Here is a 22,197-nt window from a genome sequence, read left to right as displayed (position 1 = left end):
AAATATATGCAGATGGCCAAAAAACAGCCGAAAAGATGCTCAACATCACTAATCTTTAGGGAAATGTAAATCAAAACCACAATGAGATATCACTTCACACCCATAAGGATGGTCATTATCAAAAAAATAGAAAATAAGTGTTGGTGAGTATGTGGAGAAACTGGAACATTTGTGCAGTTAGTGGGAATGTAAAATGGTGCAGCCACTGTGGCAAACAATATGATAGTTCCCCAAAAAATTAAACACAGAATTACCATACAATCCAACAATTTCACTTTTAGGTATACGTCCAAAAGTATTGAAAGCAGCGATTCAAACATATTTTATACCAATGTTTATAGCAACATTATTAATGATAGCCAACAGGTAGAAACAGACCAAATGTCCACGGATGGATGAATGGATGAACAAAATGTGGTGTATATATAAATATATATATACACACACACACACATATATATACACACACACACATACATACAATGATGATTCAGCTTTTAAAAAGAATGATATTCTGATATATCTTTGAACATAGATGAATCTTGAAAACATTATGCTAAGTGAAAAACATCAGACATGAAAGGACAAATATTGTATGACTCCACTTATAAGAGGTAATTAGAATAGTCAAATTCATAGAGACAGAAAGAAGAATGGTGGTTACTAGAGGCTGGGGGGAAGGAGGAATAGAGCATATTGTTTAATGGGAATGGAGTTTCAGTTCAGGATGACAAAAAAGCTCTGGATATGAATAGTAGTGATGGTTGTACAACAATGTAACTGTACTTAATGTCACTGAATTATACACTTGAAAATGGTTAAAATAGTAAAATTTAAGTTATGTACATTCTACCACAATAAGAAAAGAAAAAGAAAAAAAAATGCTATTTTTAAAAGAGAAAATATTAAGTGGGAAGAAATTTATAGACGTGTCTGTGTCTAGGGTTTAGAATAGTTATTCAGAAGGGTAGCCAATGAACTGAAGTTTTGGCAGAGGTCCTGGGAGGGAAGTGAGCCAAACCACTTGGAAAGTTCTGGGTAATTTCCTTTTCCAGAAAGGTCAGCAGACAGGAAATGTGAAGCCAATGTTAAGATTTCTTTGTACTCTAAAAGACTGATTATCCAACCAGACTAGTCTGCTCTATGTTTTTCAACAAGCTGCTATTGACATTTTGGTGGCTTTTTCCTGTGGGACTCTCCTGCCCTGCCTGCCGCAGGGCACTTAACATCCCTGAACTCTGAACCACTTAATAACAGGCATATTCCCCCCACCGCACAACAACAAGCCAAAAGAAGCCCACATACTTCTCTTACCACCACGACCCCAGTTCACTCAGTTGAGAACCAGAGTGAATCCAAATTGAAATACGCGTGCCTTTGCGTGTCTGTCAGGACAGGGCAGGTTATAAAGCAGCAGCAAACAACTCCAAGTCTGAATGGTCTACAGCAAGAAAGGCTTCCTTCTTGTTCATATGACATGTTTGTCCCGGGCCAGCCCGGTGAACCCCTCCACACTGTCCTCACACAGGACCCAGGCTGACAGAACTTCCACCACCGGGAACACAGGCAGAGGCAGCAGCAGAGGGAGGGAGACGGCGTAGATGATGCACTGGCTTTAAAGAATTCCACCTGGACATGACACACAACACTTCTGCTCAAATGTCATTAGCCAGAGCACATCAAGTAGCTTTGCCTGTTTCAGGGGCCAGGAAAGTGCACTCCTCCCATTTACCCAGAAGGAAAAGAATAAGAATATTTGTACAGAGCTCTGACGGCTTCCAAACTATTACTGGAAAGCATCCTGTGAAGTAGAAGATGCTATGTCAATGTTCATTATTAAAAGCGATTACAGAGTGTAATTGTACCAACATGTGCCGGGCACCATGCTAAGGGATCCGATGAGCAAAGAGTGATAACGGTGGGGTGACACAATCTATAGTCAATTTCAATGTGGTGTGATAAATACAAACAGGGAGGTCAGCCCAGGAGGGCACCTGACCCAGACATTTGGGGATGGTCAGGAAGAATTCTAAGAGCCTCAAGGTCGGCCATGTCCACACAGCTGTGGGACAAAGTCAGCCTAGAGGACTTGCAGGAAATTCACGGGTGGAAGCAGGAGTCTGGAGAACATCAAGGCAGAGGGAACATCGTCTTTCAGGGGAGGCTAGTGTCCCTGTGCTCAATGCAGACAAGTACTGAACAGATCTTCACACTTTTGAGGAATGAGGAGGAAACCTCTTCATCCCACAGCCCAGCCCTGGAAGCCTTTATACAGTGATCCTCTTGACACACTTCTGCCCTGCTAGTGGAAAACATGCCAAACAATCCCTGGGATGCTGGCCTGTGCAGACTGCCAACACCACTTGGCTCCTGGCTTTGTGTCACAGTGAATGTACACACTCCCTAAGAGTGTATCCTTTCTCAGCTCCTAATTACAGCCAGGGAAGAGGATCCACTTGCTACGATAAAGGTCATGAGGACAACTAGATGCTCTTTTCAGTGAGTTTTTGAAGCTGTCAGTGTGGTAAAAGAGAATGAAGTGTTCTTTTGTTTTGTTTTTTTTTTTTAAGTCAGGTAAGGAAAGCCTTCTGTAAGAGGCCATGTGCATGCGTGAGAAAGGCTGGATGAGACCCCACTGGCTTCAACTATATTAATTTTAAAAATTCCCCCAATAAAAAATGCCTGGGACCAATTGTGAGAAAAAAAACAGAGAATTAAGAATAAATTTAGCAGGACAGTATTGGCACAAAAACAGAAATATGGATCAGTGGAACAGAACAGAGAGCCCCGAAATAAACCCACACACCTATGGTCAATTAATCTTCAACAAAGGAGGCAAGAACATACAATGGAAAAAAGACAGTCTCTTCAGCAACTGGTGTTGGGAAAGCTGGACAGCTACATGTAAATCAATAAAGTTAAAACACACCATCACACCATACACAAAAATAAACTCAAAATGGCTTAAAGACTTAAATATAAAACATGACACCATAAAACTCCTAGAAAAGAAAATAGGCAAAACATTCTCTGCAAATCGTAGCAATGTTTTCTTAAGTCAGTCCCACAAAGTTATAGAAATAAAAGCAAAAATAAACAAATGGGGAGAGCTGGGGAGGAGCCTTCAAGATGGCAGAAGAGTGAGATGTGGAGATCACCTTCCTCCCCACAAATACATCAGAAATACATCTACATGTGGAACAACTCCTACAGAACACCTACTAAATGCTGGCAGAAGACCTCAGACCTCCCAAAACGCAAGAAACTCCCCACGTACCTGGGTAGGGCAAAAGAAAAAAGAAAAAAACAGACAAAAGAATAGGGAAGGGATCTGCACCTCTGGGAGGGAGCTTTAAAGGAGGAAAAGTTTCCACACACTAAGAAGCCCCTTCACTGGTGGAGACGGGGGATGGCACGGAGAAGCTTTGGAGCCACAGAGGAGAGCACAGCAACAGGGGTGCAGAGGGCAAAGCAGAGAGATTCCCGCACAGAGGATCAGTGCCGACCAGAACTCACCAGCCCAAGAGGCTTGTCTGCTCACCCACTGGGACAGGCGGGGGCTGGGAGCTGAGGCTCGGGCTTCGGAGGTCGGATCCCAGGGAGAGGACTGGTGTTGGCTGCATGAACACAGCCTGAAGGGAACTAGTGTGCCACAGCTAGCCGGGAGGGAGTCTGGGAAAACGTATGGAACTGCCTAAGAGGCAAGAGACCATTGTTTCAGGGTGTGCAAGGAGAGGGGATTCAGAGCACCGCCTAAACGAGCTCCAGAGACAGGCGCGAGCCGTGGCTATCAGCGTGGACCCCAGAGACGGGCATGAGACACTAAGGCTGTAGCTGCAACCACCAAGAAGCCTGTGTGCAAGCACAGGTCACTATCCACACCTCCCCTCCTGGGAGCCTGTGCAGCCCACCACTGCCAGGATCCCGTAATCCAGGGACAACTTCCCCGGGAGAACACACCGCGCGCCTCAGGCTGGTGCAACGTCACGCCAGCCTCTGCCACCGCAGACTCACCCCACATTCCATACCCCTCCCTCCGCCCAGCCTGAGTGAGCCAGAGCCCCCGAATCAGCTGCTCCTTTAACCCCATCCTGTCTGAGCGAAGAACAGACGCCCTCAGGTGACCTACACGCAGAGGCGGGGCCAAATCCAAAGCTGAACCCCAGGAGCTGTGCGAACAAAGAAGAGAAAGGGAAATCTCTCCCAGCAGCCTCAGGAGCAGCGGATTACATCTCCACAATCAACTTGATGTACCTGCATCTGTGGAATACCTGAATAGACAACGAATCATCCCAAATTGAGGAGGTGGACTTTGGGAGAAACTGTAGACTTCGGGTTTGCTTTCTGCATCTAGTTTGCTTCTGGTTTTATGTTTACCTTAGTTTAGTATTTAGAGCTTATTATCATTGGTAGATTTGTTTATTGACTTGGTTGCTCTCTTCCTTGTTTTTTTAATATACATATATATATTTTTTCTTTTTCTCTTTTTGTGAGTGTGTATGTGTATGTTTCTTTGTGTGATTTTGTCTGTATAGCTTTGCTTTTACCACCTGTCCTAGGATTCTATCTGTCCTCTTTTTTTAGTATAGTTTTCAGCACTTATTATCATTGGTGGATTTGTTTTTAGGTTTGGCTGCTCTCTTCTTCCTTTCTTTTTCTTTTTTTTTTATTACTTTTTTACGTTTTTATTTTTAATAATACTTTTTAAAAAATTTTATTTTAATAACTTGTTTATTTTATTTATTTTTTCTCCCTTTTTTTCTGAGCCATGTGGCTGACAGGGTCTTGGTGCTCCGGCCAGGTGTCAGGCCTGAGCCTGAGGTGGGAGAGCTGAGTTCAGGACACTGGTCCACCAGAGACCTCCCAGCTCCACATAATAGCAAATAGCAAAAGCTCTCCCAGAGATCTCCATCTCAATGCTAAGACCCAGCCCCACTCAACAACCAGCAAGCTACAGTGCTGGACACCCTATGCCAAACAACTACCAAGACAGGAACACAACCCCACCCATTAGCAGAGAGACTGCCTAAAATCATAATAAGGTCAGAGACACCCCAAAACACACCACTGGATGTGATCCTGCCCACCAGAAAGACAAGATCCAGCCTCATCCACCAGAATACAGGCACTAGTCCCCCCCAGGCACTGGGGGCAGACACCAAAAACAACGGGAACTATGAACCTGCAGCCTGCGAAAAGGAGACCCCAAACACAGTAAGTTAAGCAAAATAAGAAGACAGAGAAACACACAGCAGATGAAGGAGCAAGGGGAAAACCCACCAGACCAAACAAATGAAGAGGAAATAGGCAGTCTACCTGAAAAAGAATTCAGAGTAATGATAGTAAAGATGATCCAAAATCTTGGAAATAGAATGGAGAAAATACAAGAAACTTTTAACAAGGCCCTAGGAGAACTAAAGAGCAAACACAAACAATGATGAACAACAAAATACATGAAATGAAAGTTTCTCTAGAAGGGATCAATAGCAGAATAACTGAGGAAGAAGAACGTATAAGTAACCTGAAAGATAAAATAGTTGAAATAACTAGCACGAAGCAGAATAAAGAAAAAAGAACGAAAAGAATTGAGAACAGTCTCAGAGACCTCTGGGGCAACATTAAACACACCAACATTCGAATTATAGGAGGTCCCAGAAGAAGAGAAAAAGAAAGGGACTGAGAAATTATTAGAAGAGATTATAGTTGAAATTTCCCTAATATGGGAAAGGAAATAATCAAGTCCAGAAAGCACAGAGAGTCCCATACAGGATAAATCCAAGGAGAAACACGCCAAGACACATATTAATCAAACTATCAAAAATTAAATACAAAGAAAAAATATTAAAAGCAGCAAGGAAAAAGCAGAAATTAACATAGAAGGGAATTCCCATAAGGTTAACAGCTGATCTTTCAGCAGAAACTCTGCAAGCCAGAAGGGAGTGGCAGGACATATTTAAAGTGATGAAAGGGAAAAACCTACAACCAAGATTACTCTACCCAGCAAGGACCTCAGTCAGATTAGACGGAGAAATTAAAACCTTTACAGACAAGCAAAAGCTAAGAGAATTCAGCACCACCAAACCAGCTTTACAACAAATGCTAAAGGAACTTCTCTAGACAGGAAACACAAGAGAAGGAAAAGACCTACAATAACAAACACAAAACAATTAAGAAAATGGTAATAGGAACATACATATCAATAACTACCTTAAATGTAAATGGATTAAATGTTCCAACCAAACAACATAGATGGGCTGAATGGATACAACAAGACCCGTATATATGCTGTCTACAAGAGACCCACTTCAGACGCAGGGACACACACAGACTGAAAGTGAGGGGATGGAAAAAAATATTCCACGCAAATGGAAATCAAAAGAAAGCTGGAGTAGCAATACTCATATCAGACAAAATAGACTGTAAAATAAACACTATTACAAGAGACATAGAAGGACACTACATAATGATCAAGAGATCAATCCAAAAAGAAGATATAACAATTGTAAATATTTATGCACCCAACATAGGAGCACCTCAATACATAGGGCAAATGCTAACAGACATAAAAGGGGAAATCGACAGTAACACAATACTAGTAGGACACTTTAACACCCCACTTACACCAATGAACAGATCATCCAAAATGAAAATAAATAAGGAAACACAAGCTTAAATGATCCATTAAACAAGATGGACTGAATTGATACTTACAGGACATTCCATCCAAAAACAACAGAATACACTTTCTTTTCAAGCGTTCATGGAACATTCTCCAGGATAGATCATATCTTGGGTCACAAATCAAGTCTTGGTAAATTTACGAAAACTGAAATCATATCAAGTATCTTTTCGACCACAATGCTACGAGACTAGATACAAATTACAGGAAAAAAATCTGTAAAAAATACAAACACATAGAGGCTAAACAATACGCTACTAAATAACCAAGAAATCACTGAAGAAATCAAAGAGGAAATCAAACAATGCCTAGAACCAAATGACAATGAAAACACGACGACCCAAAACCTATGGGATGCAGCAAAAGCAGTTCTAAGAGGGAACTTTATAGCAATACAATCCTACCTCAAGAAACAAGAAACATCTCAAACAAACAACCTAACCTTACACTTACAGCAATCACAGAAAGAAGAACCAAAAAACCCCAAAGTTATCAGAAGAAATCAAAGAATCAGATCAGAAATAAATGAAAAAGAAGTTAAAGAAACAATGGCAAAGAGAATAAAACTAAAAGCTGGTTCTTTAAGAAGATAAACAAAATTGATAAACCATTAGCCAGACTCATCAAGAAAAAAAGGGAGAAGACTCAAATCAATAGAATTAGAAATGAAAAAGGAGAAGTAACAATTGACACTGCAGAAATACAAAGGATCATGAGAGATTACTACAAGCAACTCTATGCCAATAAAATGGACAACCTGGAAGAAATGGATTCTTATAAAAAGCACAAGCTTCCAAGACTGAAGTAGGAAGAAATAGAAAATATGAACAGACCAACCAGAAGCACTGAAATTGAGACTGTGATTAAAAATCTTCCAACAAACATAAGCCCAGGACCAGATGGCTTCACAGGCGAATTCTACCAAACATTTAGAGAAGAGCTAACACCTATCCTTCTCAAACTCTTCCAAAATATTGCAGAGGGAAGAACACTCCCAAACTCATTCTATGAGGCCACCATCACCCTGATACCAAAACCAGACAACGATGTCACAAAAAAAGAAAACTACAGGCCAATAACAGTGATGAACATACATGTAAAAATCCTCAACAAAATACTAGCAAACAGAATCCAACAGCACATTAAAAGGATCATACACCATGATCAACAGGGGTTTATCCCAGGAATGCAAGGATTCTTCAATATACGCAAATCAATCAATATGATAAACCATATTAACAAACTGAAAGAGAAAAACCAGATGATGATCTCAATAGATGCAGAAAAAGCTTTCAATAAAATTCAACACCCATTTATGATAAAAACGCTCCAGAAAGTAGGCATAGAGGGAACTTACCTCAACATAATAAAGGTCGTATATGACAAACCCACAGCCAACATCGTTCTCAATGGTGAAAAACTAAAATCATTTCCACTAAGATCAGGAACAAGACAAGGTTGCCCACTCTCACCACTATTATTCAACACTGTTTTGGAAGTTTTAGCCACAGCGATCAGAGAGGAAGAAGAAATAAAAGGAATCCAAATCTGAAAAGAAGTAGTAAAACTGTCACTGTTTGCAGATGACATGATACTATACATAGAGAATCCTAAAGATGCTACCAGATAACTACTGGAGCTAATCAATGAATTTGGTAAAGTAGCAGAATACAAAATTAACGCACAGAAATCTCTTGCATTCCTATACACTAATGATGAAAAATCTGAAAAAGAAATTAAGGAAACACTTCCATTTACCACTGCGACAAGAAGAATAAAATACCTAGGAATAAACCTACCTAAGGAGGCAAAAGACCTGTATGCAGAAAACCATAAAACACTGATGAAAGAAATTAAAGATGATACAAACAGATGGAAAGATATACCATGTTCCTTGATTAAAAGAGTCAACATTGTGAAAATGACTATACTACAGAAAGCTATCTACAGATTCAATGCAATCCCTATCAAACTACCAATGGCATTTTTCACAGAACTAGAACAAAAAGTTTCACAATTTGTATGGAAACACAAAAAACCTCAAATAGCCAAAACAATCTTGAGAAAGAAAAACAGAGCCAGAGAAATCAGGCTCCCTGACTTTAGACTATACTACAATGCTACAGTAATCAAGATAGTATGGTGCTGGCACAGAAACAGAAATATAGATCAGTGGAACAGGATAGAAAGCCCAGAGATAAACCCACGCTCATATGGTCACCTTATCTTTGATAAAGGAGGCAAGAATATACAATGGAGAAAAGACAGCCTCTTCAATAAGTGCTGCTGGGAAAACTGGACAGCTACATGTAAAAGAATGAAATTAGAACACTACCTAACACCATACACAAAAATAAATTCAAAACGGATTAAAGACCTACATGTAAGGTCAGACACTATAAAACTCTTAGAGGAAAACATAGGCAGAACACTCCATGACATAAATCACAGCAAGATCCTTTTAGACCCACCTCCTAGAGAAATGGAAATAATAAAAACAAACAAATGGGACCTAATGAAACTTAAAAGCTTTTGCACAGCAAAGGAAACCATAAACAAGACGAAAAGACAACCCTCAGAATGGGAGAAGATATTTGCAAACAAAGGATTAATCTCCAAAATTTACAAGCAGCTCATACAGCTCAATATGAAAAAAACAAACAATCTAATCCAAAAATGGGCAGAAGACCTAAATAGACATTTCTCCAAAGAAGAGATACAGATTGCCAACATACACATGAAAGGATGCTCAACATCATTTATCATTAGAGAAATGCAAATCAAAACTACAATGAGGTATCACCTCACACCAGTCAGAATGGCCATCATCAAAAAATCTACAAACAATAAATGCTGGAGAGGGTATGGAAAAAAGGGAACCCTCTTGCACTGCTGGTGGGAATGTAAACTGGTACAGCCACTATGGAGAACAGTATGGAGGTTCCTTAAAAAACTAAAAATAGAACTACCATATGACCCAGCAATCCGACTACTGGGCATATACCCTGAGAAAACCATAATTCAGAAAGAGTCATGTACCAAAATATTCATTGCAGCTCTGTTTACAATAGCCAGGACATGGAAGCAACCTAGGTGTCCATCATCGGATGAATGGATAAAGAAGATGTGGCACATATATACAATGGAATATTACTCAGCCATGAAAAGAAACGAAACTGAGTTACTTGTAGTGAGGTGGATGCACCTAGAATCTGTCATACAGAGTGATGTAAGTCAGAAAGAGAAAAACAAATACCGTATGTTAACACATATATATGGAATCTTAAAAAAAAAAAAAAAAAGTGGTTCTGAAGAAACTAGGGGCAGGACAGGAATAAAGACGCAGACGTAGAGAATGGACTTGAGGACACGAGGAGGGGGAAGGGTAAGCTAGTACAAAGTGGGAGAGTGGCATTGACATATATATACACTACCAAATGTAAAATAGATAGCTAGTGGGAAGCAGCAGCATAGCACAGGGAGATCAGCTCGGCGCTCTGTGACCACCTAGAGGGGTGGGATAGGGAGGGTGGGAGGGAGATGCAAGAGGGAGGAGATATGGGGATATATGTATATGTACAGCTGATTCACTATGTTATAAAGCAAAAACTAACACAGCATTGTAAAGAATTATACTCCAATAAAGACGTTTAAAAAAATTAATTAATTAATTAAACAAATGGGACCTAAATAATCTAATAAGCTTTTGCACAGCAAAAGAAACCATGAAGAAAACGATAAGACAGCCTACACGATGGGAGAAAATATTTGCAAATGATGTGACCGACAAGGGTCTAACTTCCAAAATATACTAACAGATCATATAGCTCAATATCAAAAAAACAAACAACCCAACCGAAAAAAGGGCAGAAGACCTAAATAGACATTTCACCAAACAAGACATGCAGATGGCCAACAGGCACATGAAAACATGCTCAACATCGGTAACTATTAGAGAAATGCAAATCAAAACTACAGTGAGGTTATCACCTCACACTGGTCAGAATGGCCATCTTTAAAAAGTCTGCAAATAACAAATGCTGGAGAGGGTGTGGAGAAAAGGGAACACTCCTACACTGTCGGTAGGCACGAATGTAAACTGGTGCAGCCACTATGGAGAACAGTATGGAAGTTCCTCAGAAAACTAAGAATAGAATTACTATATGATCCAGCAATCCCACTCCTGGGCATATATCTGGGCAAAACTATAATTCAAAAAGATACATGCATCCCTATGTTCATAGCAGCACTATTCACAATAACCAAAACATAGAAACAACCTAAACGTCCACCAACAGATGAACAGATAAAGTATGGTACATATATACAATGGAATATTACTTAGCCATAAAAAAGAATGAAATAATACCATTTGCAGCAACATGGATGGACCTAGAGATTATCATACTAACTGAAGTAAGTTAGAAAAACACAAATACCATGATACCATTTTTACATGGAATTTAAAATAGGACATAAACTTATTTACAAAACAGAAACAGACTCACAGACATAGCAAACAAACTTATGGTTACCAAAGGGGAAAGGGGGTGGTGGGGGAAGCATAAATTAAGAGTTTGGGATTTGCAAATATTATATGAAAATATATATAATAAAATGTATATAAAACAGATAAACAACAAGGTCCTACTGTTCATCACAGGGAACTATATTCAATATCCTATAATAAACCATAATGGAAAAGGATATGAAAAAGAATATATATATGTATAACTGAATCACTTTTGCTGTACATTAGAAACTAACACAACACTGTAAAACAACTATACTTCAATAAAAAAAAAAATTTTAAAAAAGATGATAGTTAAATGTACTTTTATTTTTCTTAACTTTCCATTTTAAACCAATGCTAACGGAGAACAAAATAAAGGGCACTAGCCATTTTGCATTAAAAAATATTCTTAGGGAATTCGGTATCAGTGAAAGCTTCCCCCCATTTTAAACACCCTCAGAGTCACGGAGCTTTAAGTGAAAAGACAGTGTGGGGTGGGGGACAGGGCAAGGAGATATCTTTCCTCTTTCAGTGTTTATTAAAGGTTTGATTGCTAAATCCTATACTTGGCAGTTCCATTCCTTACGCTGGGGAGCTCAGTGACAGCGCGAGGGCTCTCAGAACCACAGGTGGGACAGGAGAGGGGAATTTTTTTCCCACAAGAATAGTTTAAAATAGCATTTTTGTATTAAAACAAATAAAAATGTATCACGGAATAGGCATGACTTTTAAAGACAAAACTAGAGATTAATGAGAAAATCTCCTGCACAGGCAGGGTGGGACTGCACACCTCCAGGCCTCTGGAACAGGTACGAACTGGCCTCCACCATTAGTTAGTCCAAGAGAAAATTGCCAGAAGCCCTGCTCCAGCTTGTCATAACTCATGCCTGCACTCACTATACACTGACAACCCTAAACCATCTTCCTTAAAAAATTCAACAAACATTTAACAGCTATGATATGCCAGGCCCTTCACACACAGGGATAATTATCACTGTGGCCTGCCACGTGATTCGGGGTGATCAACCATTACCCGGGGGTAAATCCTGGGCCCTCCTAACAGAGGAGGAGTTCTACCAGCAGGCAGCTGAGGGAGGGCCAGGGCTTGTGCCAAAAGACTCAAAGGCCAGAGCTCACTCACAAAGGCAAGGCACTCGCCAGGTCCATAGGATCCTCCAGTAGTAGAGCTTAAATATGGGGGGCTGCCCACACAGCAGTGCTGCTGCTATGGAGGGTTTGGGGGAACGGGAGAGGGGGTTTGTGGGGAGGGATCCCTGGACCACGTCCAGTCCTGAGGATATGGGTTCAACTGGCAGGACACAAGACACCTGGGAAGGTGTCTCCACACACCTGGTAGCCTGGGCTGCCCAGAAGCACAGTCCTCAGGACTCGTACTTCCTACTTTGGTATTCGATATGCTCCTTTGTTAATGTTTTAAGTGCAACATGCAACCAGAAAATGCCTAGATCTTAAGTGCAGAGCTTGGTGAAGTTTTACAAACTGCACCTACCCATTATAACCAGCACCCACATCAAGAAATACAGTTTCTTTTTTTTTTAGCTCTCAGTAACCACTTTATAATGAGTGAACCTACTGTCTGACCTTTGGACATCCGAACTTCAATGAACACACATTTTCGGGAATGCCATCTAGAAGATGATTTATAGGTAAAATAAGCAAGACCAAAGAAAGCTTAACTTAGAGGCTCTAAGTTCAGGAAGAAAACAGTCATTATTTCAGGTCAGTTATCATGAGCCCCGATTCTAACCTGGGCAAAAAGTGCCTTCTCTCAGCTAATACAGCAAAACAAATGGGGAAATGCCTTAGAAAAAAAATACGTGAGAGGTTCCCATCTACTGAAAATCACGTACATTCTACCAGATAGTAAGTACATGACAGGGAAACAGCAATTAAAAACAGCGTTGACTTCAACACAGGGCACACGGTATGTACCACCCCAAGACATTCATTGCAAAGTTTCTTAAAGTTATTTGTTAATAATTTAAAACTTTTCAACATAAAATACACACCTGAATGAAACATTACACAGTCATTGAAAATGAAAACCATAGAGACCTCCAAGCCACTCAGAAAAATAGTACTGACAGCACTAAAGAAAGCAGAATTCAAACAGCAATCATACTATAAAAGTTAAGCAAAAATGGTGACTTGGACACAGGCAAACACTGAATGGAAAATGTCTAGAAAATGATGCCCAGGGAGTAGAGAGGTAGAGCAATAGTTCAATTTTTGTTTCCTTTTCAGCTTCTATGAACAGCGTATTACTTGCACAATACAAAATTCATCTAAAAGTCATTCCTATGTAAAAACTTTGTGGATCTTATTCATATTCCCAAGCTGACTTTTAACAGACAGCATCCAAGGAATCCTACTCAAAGCATAACTTGTCCAGTTCCTTAAAAAGAACCAGACCAGCTGCTGTTAACGCCCCAGCCCTTCTCTTTAAAGGGAGGGGCAAAGGTATCATAAGAAAACCCCAAAGTGCTGACATCCCCTTCTATTTAAATAGTACGTTAAACTTGGCGTGTCCTTGCTTATCTCAATGGCATCGTAAGTTGAGGAAGGATTTCTAGCCTCATAACATTTCAGTGAAAGTTGTGTGACCTGACAAGACCTGGTGATTCTAGCAGCAAGAGTCAAGCCCCGGCTCTGCAGACAGAATTCTGGCTCAGCTCCTTCCTTGCCAGGCTGCCCTGAGCAAATCACTCTATTAGGCTTATCTTTAAAATGCAGATAATACAACCTACTTCAGAGAACTACAGTGAGGCTTAAATCTGTTAATGTTAAGCACCTAGCACAGCATGACTTTTAAAAGGAAATGATCATTTCCCTTCCTTGGAGGATGCGGGGCAGGTTGGGGGGTTGGGGAAGGATGACTCTTAAGGTCTTCTCCCATCCCCGAAACCCAAGGCCGCCTAGGTCCCTACAGCTCAGAGCAGGAGCCAGCTGAGCTCTGGCAAAGGCAGAAGAGGCAAGGAGTTCCAGGGTGACCTTTGATGGCGGGGGGGCTGGGGAACGAACAGTGTTTTCTGTCTTTGTTTCTTCCACCATTAACTGACATAATATCTAGCACACAGCAGGTGCTAAAAGAACATCTGACAAATGGACTAACCCAGTCAGGGGACCTTCTGGCATAAGCTGATGATCATGAAGAAAAACAGGCAGGAAGCCATCAACTACTTGAACTAAAATTCTGGTCCCTTTCACTGCAAGACTCCACAACCTATTTTTGCACTATACACAGGGTGCTGGCATTTACCACTATGGAAGAAAACTATCCTGCATGTTAACTTCAGCGATATGCCTACTGTGCCTCTGAATGGTCCTGTTTAAAAACATTCACAAACCACTGCTTTTCAAAAGGAAAAGGAAATGGTCCCAAAAATACTTTCTTATCTCGATCCCTCCCCAAGTAGCCTGCATCAATTCCACTTTGATGCATAAAGCTATGTCCTTTACAAAACAAAACTGTATCTTGGAGGTAAAAAGTCTAAACTATAGCTCAAAGAGAGTAATAGAGAACTCTCAAGGGAGATGTAAAACTAGGACGCCTAGACTACTCTATTCGAATGGCTTTATTGAACTTTTTTGTTAACTTACTGTACTGTTCCTAAACTGTTTTAAGTCACATAAGTATCTTACAGTTTTCTGTCCTGTGTACCTAACCAGATCGGAATTGCTGTGCTATCTGAGGTTTCTCCTGATCACTGAGAATTCAGCTCTTTTATGGATGGGAGGTCAGCAGTACATCAAAACGACGAATGTGCTGGCCTTCTAAGAGGTCACAAACGACCCCCCTCTGTGACCAGTTTCTGGGGCTCTGGGCATACATTTTAAGCCACAGGATCAGATGGGTACACTTTGTGGCTGTGAGGTCACTATCAGAAAAATGCCTTTTCTCCTCCAAACAGCATGTTCCATGCATATTCATGAGAACATTTAGCATCATTTCCTTCTCTAAGGGTCCAACCTGCACCCTAGCAGTAGAAGACAGTAAAAGGACCACACTGACATTCAGGACCTCCCAGCCTCTCTGCTAGGAAGCTGAGGCAGTCCCATCCTCCAGCTCCTGCAAGCTTCACTGCTGAGCGCTCTCAGTAAGGGACCATCCCCTCGTCTTTACTGGCCATTATTCCTATCATTCAATACAAAAGCACAAAGACACAGTGGTCAGCCCAACAAGGACTACAGCCCAGGGGAGGTGTGATCACTGTCAGAGGACATCAAATCCGACACACTGTTGAGGCTGCAGAAAAGCAGAGGCTAGAAAGGAGTTCAGAGTTTAAACGAATTTCTTGTTTCCTCCCCGCCTAGTTCCCTTTACTCATAACATCGGGCCTAAGCTGCTTTACTGAAGCCCCTTCCAGCTCCATACCTTACAAGGGATGGAAATTATATCTGTTGTAGGCGTTAGATTAAAACCCACTGCACACTGGGCTGAGCCTTCCTTCAGTGTGCACTCATGCCGCTTCAGGCCATTCATCACACTGCTTTATGTGTAAGGCTGAGGTACAGAGAAGAACCACACGAACTTAACATCCTGCTGGGCCTGATGTGTTCATTAAGTGTTCTTATTCGCAGTCACCTGCCCACCCCGTAGAACCACTCTCCACTCATTTAAATTAAAGAGGCTATAATACACCCACACTTAAATTATGATGAACAGGAACATTTCCACTGGAAAAATCCTCACACATCTTATTTCGCACTGTCAATTAGGAGGTCTTTTGACAAGGGGGGAAAAAAAAACCAAAAAATCCTGATCATCTTACAAAAGTAATTTGCCCTAATGGGTGCATAATGGGTCAGATATAATTTGTGGCTTACCGGCCACATGGTAAATAGTTTACTTAACACTTTAGAGCTACCAAAAGTTAGCCTCATTATTTGACAGTAAAATGTTCACCTCCAACTACACATTCTGGGACATTTTAAATTTCTTAAGCAGGAACTGTGTATATAAGTAGTGGATGATGCAGCACCACCAGAAGAACAGGTTTCAGAAATGATACATCATCAAGATACATTTTCTAATGAAATTCACAAGCTCCTTCCAGAAGGGTTTAAATCCTGGAGAAACCCAAACCTCCTAAAAGCCTCGGATACTAATTATATGGTAAAGGTCAGTGGCAAAAACAAAAACAATAACTAAGCCTGTCCCATCCCTTCTTGAGTTAGTTTTCCTTGCTTTTAATATCTCACTTCACTGGAGAAATTTAAAAAATACTCTTTCTCTTAAACATCCACAATAGATTTTTCTCAAGTGTCCACTTTCAAGAAGCCTTTCAGAAATCACCAAATGGCCAAAGCGACTATTAGTGGCTTGGTCTTTAATCTGCCGCCAGACCCAGGCAGGTGACAGCGTCACGGGCTCAGGCACCACCGGCCACCCCGGCAGCTGGGCCCCGGTCGCTTCGCGTCTCCCAAATCCTGCGGATGCCCAGCACCCAGGTGGAGAAAGGAGGTAAACACCAGCCAAAGATAAGGTGGAAGCAGTGAGTCAGAGGCGCTCACAAAAGCAAGAAAAAACCCAACCCTCATACAAAGCATCTCTCGGGCTCCTACAAGCTGCTTCCTTTCTAAAAGGTTTATTTTTAGTTCGTTTGAAAAAGTTTTTATTGCTTACCTCTGAATAAATTATGTATATTCATTACTAGAAAGTAGAGAAAAGCGCTTTTAAAAAGTAAAAAAGAAAACTGAAGCTAAGTCCACATGCCACCACCCATTGTAATATTTGGGAGCTTGTTAATGAGATTTTTAAGACCTAGTTAAAACCATAATGGGTACCTGCGGTGGTGCTGTATACACGGTTTGGGAGCTTGGGGCTTTTTGTTTTTTAACCTGGTCTAATGACGCTGCCAGTTCCCCCAAACGGTTACAAGTTCCTTAAAAACATTTCCAAAAGTTCTAGAACAAATACAAAAGCAACTATTTTTAAACTCCATTATCCAAGTTGAATTGGCCCGATTCTCGACTACGTTTTTTTAGAAAATCACACTTAAACTTATCTCCCTGCCAATGCCGGAAAAAGTGGGGGGCGCGCACCGAAAAAGCTTCCCCCTCCCCCAGTCCCACGAGCACCGCAAACGCAGTCGCGGCGCCGCTGCGGCCTCCCCTCCTGCACTGCCCTGGAGTTCATCCGCTCCCGGGGCTCGCGGCCGCAGCGACCCAGCGGGCTACCCCGAGGCCCCACCCGGGCCAGCGGCGAGCGCCCGCGTGCGGCGGCACCCAGCCTCTCCGCTCCAGGTGGCACAACCGTAAACACCGCACACACCTGCGGAGCGTGCCCGCTCCGGCGTCGGCGGGACTGGGCGCGCCCGATCCACAACGCGGCAGCCGAGGGCCACGTTTCCAGCCCAAGGCGGGGCGCAGGGCCAAGCGCAAAGGGAAGGCAGGCCGAGGGTGCGTCCGGGGCTGCGGCGGGCGGCCAGATCCTCACCTGCGAGCCAGTCGCCAACTCCATTCTTCCCCGCTGGGCTCCGGCCTCCTCCCAGCACGCGGCCACGGGAGCCTGGCTCGCCACGGACGCGGCGCACGGAGGTCGCCCGCGGCCTCGCAGCGCGCTCGCTCCGCCCGGAGCTCCGGCGGGCCGGGGGAGGGGCGCACTCGGCGCCCGGGACAGGGGGAGCGCCCCGCGCCGCCCACTCGGCGCCGCGGCGCCAGCCCTCGAGGCTCCTCTTACAGGACCCAAACTTCGCGACCGGTGAACTTCGCTTTGCAGGCGGCGCAAGAGGGGCTGCAGCTAGGAGCCGCCCGAGGTGGCTGCCAATCTGGGGGCGCCGGGCTCCCCCCTGCAGTGGAGGGAGGGAGTGGAGCCGTCCGGCCCGGTTTCGCGCGGGAGAAATGAGAGGGGGCAGTCCCGGCGCAGCCTCCCGCTGGCACGCCCGGCTGCGGCGCCCGCCGAATCTTTGCAGGGTTTGTTCCAGGTAGTACCCTGGAGCGCAGAGCCTCTGCGGCAATCGGTGTCTCTGATCCGGGAAAGCATTTTAGGGCTGCCTCAGAACTTGTTTTGTAGTTGTAAAGGGGCGGGGTTCTGACGCCTCTCAAAACATTCGCTTCGGGGTTCGCTTTGCAAAACTGGCAACCAAGGCCCCCGGGGGTCGGGAACTGCAAACCTCCCTGGAACTTTAAACGGTCTGTTCTATACATTGTACACGTAGGCCTTCCAGCCTCACTAGACAGAGAGTTTTAGAGGTTAGGAAGGCTGATAAACAAATATTGGCTGAACACCTACTACTGTGTGTCCGGCGCTGTGTACACAAGCTTGAACAAAAACAGGCCCCTGCTCTGTTGGAGCTTACAGTCTGGGAACCAGCCACCGACATAATATAAATGTAGTAATGACGTAAATAAGTGTAATAATAATATAATTAATTAACTTGTTTAACTAACAATGAATTCAAGTAATACCTTTAGTTAATGGTGATAATAATTTCAGTAATAGCATGCAAATAAATGTAAATTTGGAGTTATAATAGATGCCAGGAGAGAAAAGGTAAGTGGTACTACCAGGTCAGGGAAGACTTCTTAGAGTTTTCAGGTATGAAGAGTGAAAAATTAAGCGGGTGGAAGTTTTGGAATGCTTGAAATAAGTATTGGGGAGGGTGGTAGATAAATTGTCCTGAAATTGTAGCAGGTTTGCTATAAAACTTCTCTCAATAGTTGGCTCTACAGATATTTCGTATTAATACTATATTTTTTGACCCTCCTACACTGTTGGTGGGAATGTAAATTGGTGCAGCCACTACAGAGAACAGTATGAAGGTTCCTTTAAAAACTAAAAATAGGGTTACCATATGTGTCAGCAATCCCACTCCTGGGCATATATCTGGAAAAAACTATAATTCAAAAAATACACGCACCCCATGTTCACAGCAGCACTATGCACAATAGCCAAGACATGGAAACAACCCCAGTGCCCATCAACAAACGACTGGCTTAAGAAGATGTGGTGTATATACACACAGTGGAATATTAGCCACAAAAAGGAAAGAAATTTTGCCATTTGCTGCAACATGGATGAATCTAGAGAATATCAAACCAAGTGAAGTCAGACAGAGAAAGGCAAATACCGTATGATATCATTTATATGTGGAATCTAAAAAAAATGATACAAATGAACTTATTTACAGAACAGAAATAGACTCACAGACATAGAAAACAAACTTACGGTTACCAAAGGGAAAGGGGGGGGATAAATTAGCAGTTTGGGATTAACAGATACACACTACTATATGTAAAATAGATAACCAACAAGGACCCACTGTAGAGCATAGGGAAACTATATTCAATATCTTGTAATAACCTATCATGGAAAATAATCTGAAAAAGAAAAGATAGATATATAGATAGATATGGATATAGATACAAACTGAATCACTGTGCCGTACATCTGAAACTAACACATTGTCAATCAACTATACTTCAATTTAAAAAAAGAAAAAAATACTACATTTTTTGAAAAACAAGACACAGCTTTCCACACTGTAGAATTCCCAAAGTTGTTATAGATTTATCCTTTTTTTACTTGGAACAATCAAGCATTTATATGTTAGTGCCAAGACTGAATCACATTTGTGGTACCAGAACATCCATGGATGTGAGGCAGTTATAGGTTTGTTGATTCTGTTAAGCTTCCAGGTGACTGCAATGAGCAGGTATATTGGAGAACCATTGCTCTAGTCTAGCTTGGTTGTTTGCAAAGTGGGGTTTTAAGACCAACAGCATCAGCATCACCTGAACTCTGGCGAAGAAATCCAATTTCATGGGCCTCATCCCAGACCTACCAAATTGGAAACTCTGCGGGTGGCGCCCAGCAATCTGACTTCTGATCATCATCCAGGTAATTCTGATCCTTGCTTAAAGAACCACCGTGGTTGTAATCCAAGGTCAACTGCTCACCAGCTGGGTGACCTTGGGACTAATCATTGAGCTTCCTTTTTCTCCTCTGTAAAATGGGGATACTGCATATCTGCCCAATCCATGCAACAGTATTCCTACAAAGATGAACACATGCAGTATCAGACATGATTGTATTTTGAAAAGGCTAGAGTGGTGGACAGTTGTGAGTTGTATCAGTAGTGATAATCCTTCCATTTACTGAACACTGACGACGTTCCAGGAACTGCTTATGCTTTATTTCACTCATTCATTGCCACAAACATGTGATGTACATAATCTTATCCTCATTTTTCAGAGGAGGAAACTGAGGCTCTGAGGGCTTAAAAAACTTGCTCATGGTGACCTAGCAGAGCCAAGCTAGAACCCAGATGAGTCTTACTGCTAAGCTCTACTCTCCCCTTTTTGCCTCTATTAGGGTAGCTTGGTGTATGGGGGAGGGGGAGTGATGGTAATGGAAGAAATTCAAACCTTAAGAAAATGGGAACCAGGTTCCTTATGTACTATCATCCCAACCTACTTATTTACTGTGCCTAGGATTCTGGTTTCTCCTCCCCATTTGTTTCTGAAAGTAATTATTTTAACATGTAGATGCCACTTTTAGCAAGTGTTGACGAAAATAATCAATGAACAATCAATAATATAATAAGAATAGAAAAGAATTTTATCTGAGCCAAACTGAGGACTATAGCCCAGAAGCCCGCTTCCCAGATTACTCTGAGAAATTGCTCCAGAGAAGCAGGGTTTTTCAGCACCGTTTTATATCTTGTCAGAGCAAAGAACATTAAACAAGTCAGGGATACATTTCTTCAACTTTCCAAAAACAAAAAACAAAAAAAAAACACCAGACCAGCACATACAGTATGGCCTTGGCACCTGGGAAGGGAGTCTTATCATTAAAGGAGAACCAGCATTGGCATTCCAGGAAAAAGGGCATTTAATCTTAATTTTTAACATGGCTATTCTTTACTTCTGGTCAAGGTGCCCTTTTCTTTAATAATTAAAGCAGACTTACAATGTATGTTTGATAGGCCACAAACAGGCTACTGTAGTTAGCATAAAATTCAAGTTAATGCATGTATAAGCCAGAATGACTTCCCCATACCTCAATATGTGAACATTTCTTTCATCTCAAGTATTTCTGCACTCTTTTCAAGAGTCTTCCCCTTACCCCACCACAGACACCTTGTCTCTCTTTTCCAGAATCTACACATGATCAGGACGTTAATGTGGCTAAATTGTCCCAAATGGTTGCTCTCGGCTGATTATCTGATCACCATGTCTTTCACAGCTTTCGGCACTGACCTACTTATCATGTCTCGATTCTTTTACAACTTTTGAGTCCAAATGAGCTCCTGACATTGCTAACTGGAGCCTAGCACCAGGAAATTTCTGACAGCATAAAATTCACGGTCTAATCTTAAGACTAAGTAATGACAGCAATAACCATAAATTCCCAGTTGGGCTCAGGAAACAGAGTACAACAGGACTTGGGCTTTTCTGACAGTTACTTCCAAAGCAAATCATATCTATCTATGAAATACGGTTAAGAGGCCGTCTACTGTGAAAGCATGTTAAGTATGGCTTGTTACAGAATGTCATTCTGCAAGCACAGCCTTGCCACACTCCTGTTATAAACAGGAGGAGGTGGACTGTTTCAATCGGACTCCGACTAAAGAAGCTGGAATGTTATATTTTGAGGGGTTTTTTGTTTGTTTTTTAAGAAAAGCAACAGACCAGCTCCCTTGTCTCTTTCCTACAATTGTTCCCACTCCATCTTTCCTCTCCACTTTCTTCCTAAACACTCCAAACTGTCAAGCATTTTATCTACCAGAGCTTGCAGTTCTCCACGGCACTCAGGAAAGGCTGACAGGATTTCTTACGTAAAGAGACATCATTTTTGCGATTCCTTAGGAAAGCTGGGAGATGGTGATGGTGACAATCTATTATACTTAACATGCTTCCCCCATGGTAGGAAGAAAAGCAAAACAATCAAACAAAAACCAAGACAACAATAATAATAATCTATGGAGTTCTCCTTTTTCAGAAACGGCTCATGTTGTATAGACTATTAGTGCCTGGAATG

General features: G+C 42.0%; 1 protein-coding gene across 3 annotated transcripts in view; it reads right to left on the bottom strand.

Moving 5' to 3' along the window:
- CDCA7L (cell division cycle associated 7 like) overlaps positions 1-17,785 on the bottom strand; it is a 63,192-nt gene extending 45,407 nt beyond the window's left edge. For 2 of the 3 annotated variants that reach the window (XM_061198507.1, XM_061198508.1), the window contains exon 1: positions 17,653-17,785. In XM_061198507.1, the coding sequence (XP_061054490.1) occupies positions 17,653-17,676 (24 nt within the window). In that variant the 5' untranslated portion in view covers positions 17,677-17,785. Of the gene's footprint in view, positions 1-17,487; positions 17,600-17,652 lie in introns of those variants that run through there. The other variant, XM_061198509.1, reaches the window with a different exon arrangement.
- Positions 17,786-22,197: the final 4,412 nt, after the last annotated feature.

Source organism: Eubalaena glacialis, chromosome 8 (genome assembly GCF_028564815.1).
Source record: "Eubalaena glacialis isolate mEubGla1 chromosome 8, mEubGla1.1.hap2.+ XY, whole genome shotgun sequence".
Lineage (NCBI taxonomy): Eukaryota > Metazoa > Chordata > Mammalia > Artiodactyla > Balaenidae > Eubalaena > Eubalaena glacialis.
This window is presented reverse-complemented; position numbering and strand designations above follow the sequence as displayed.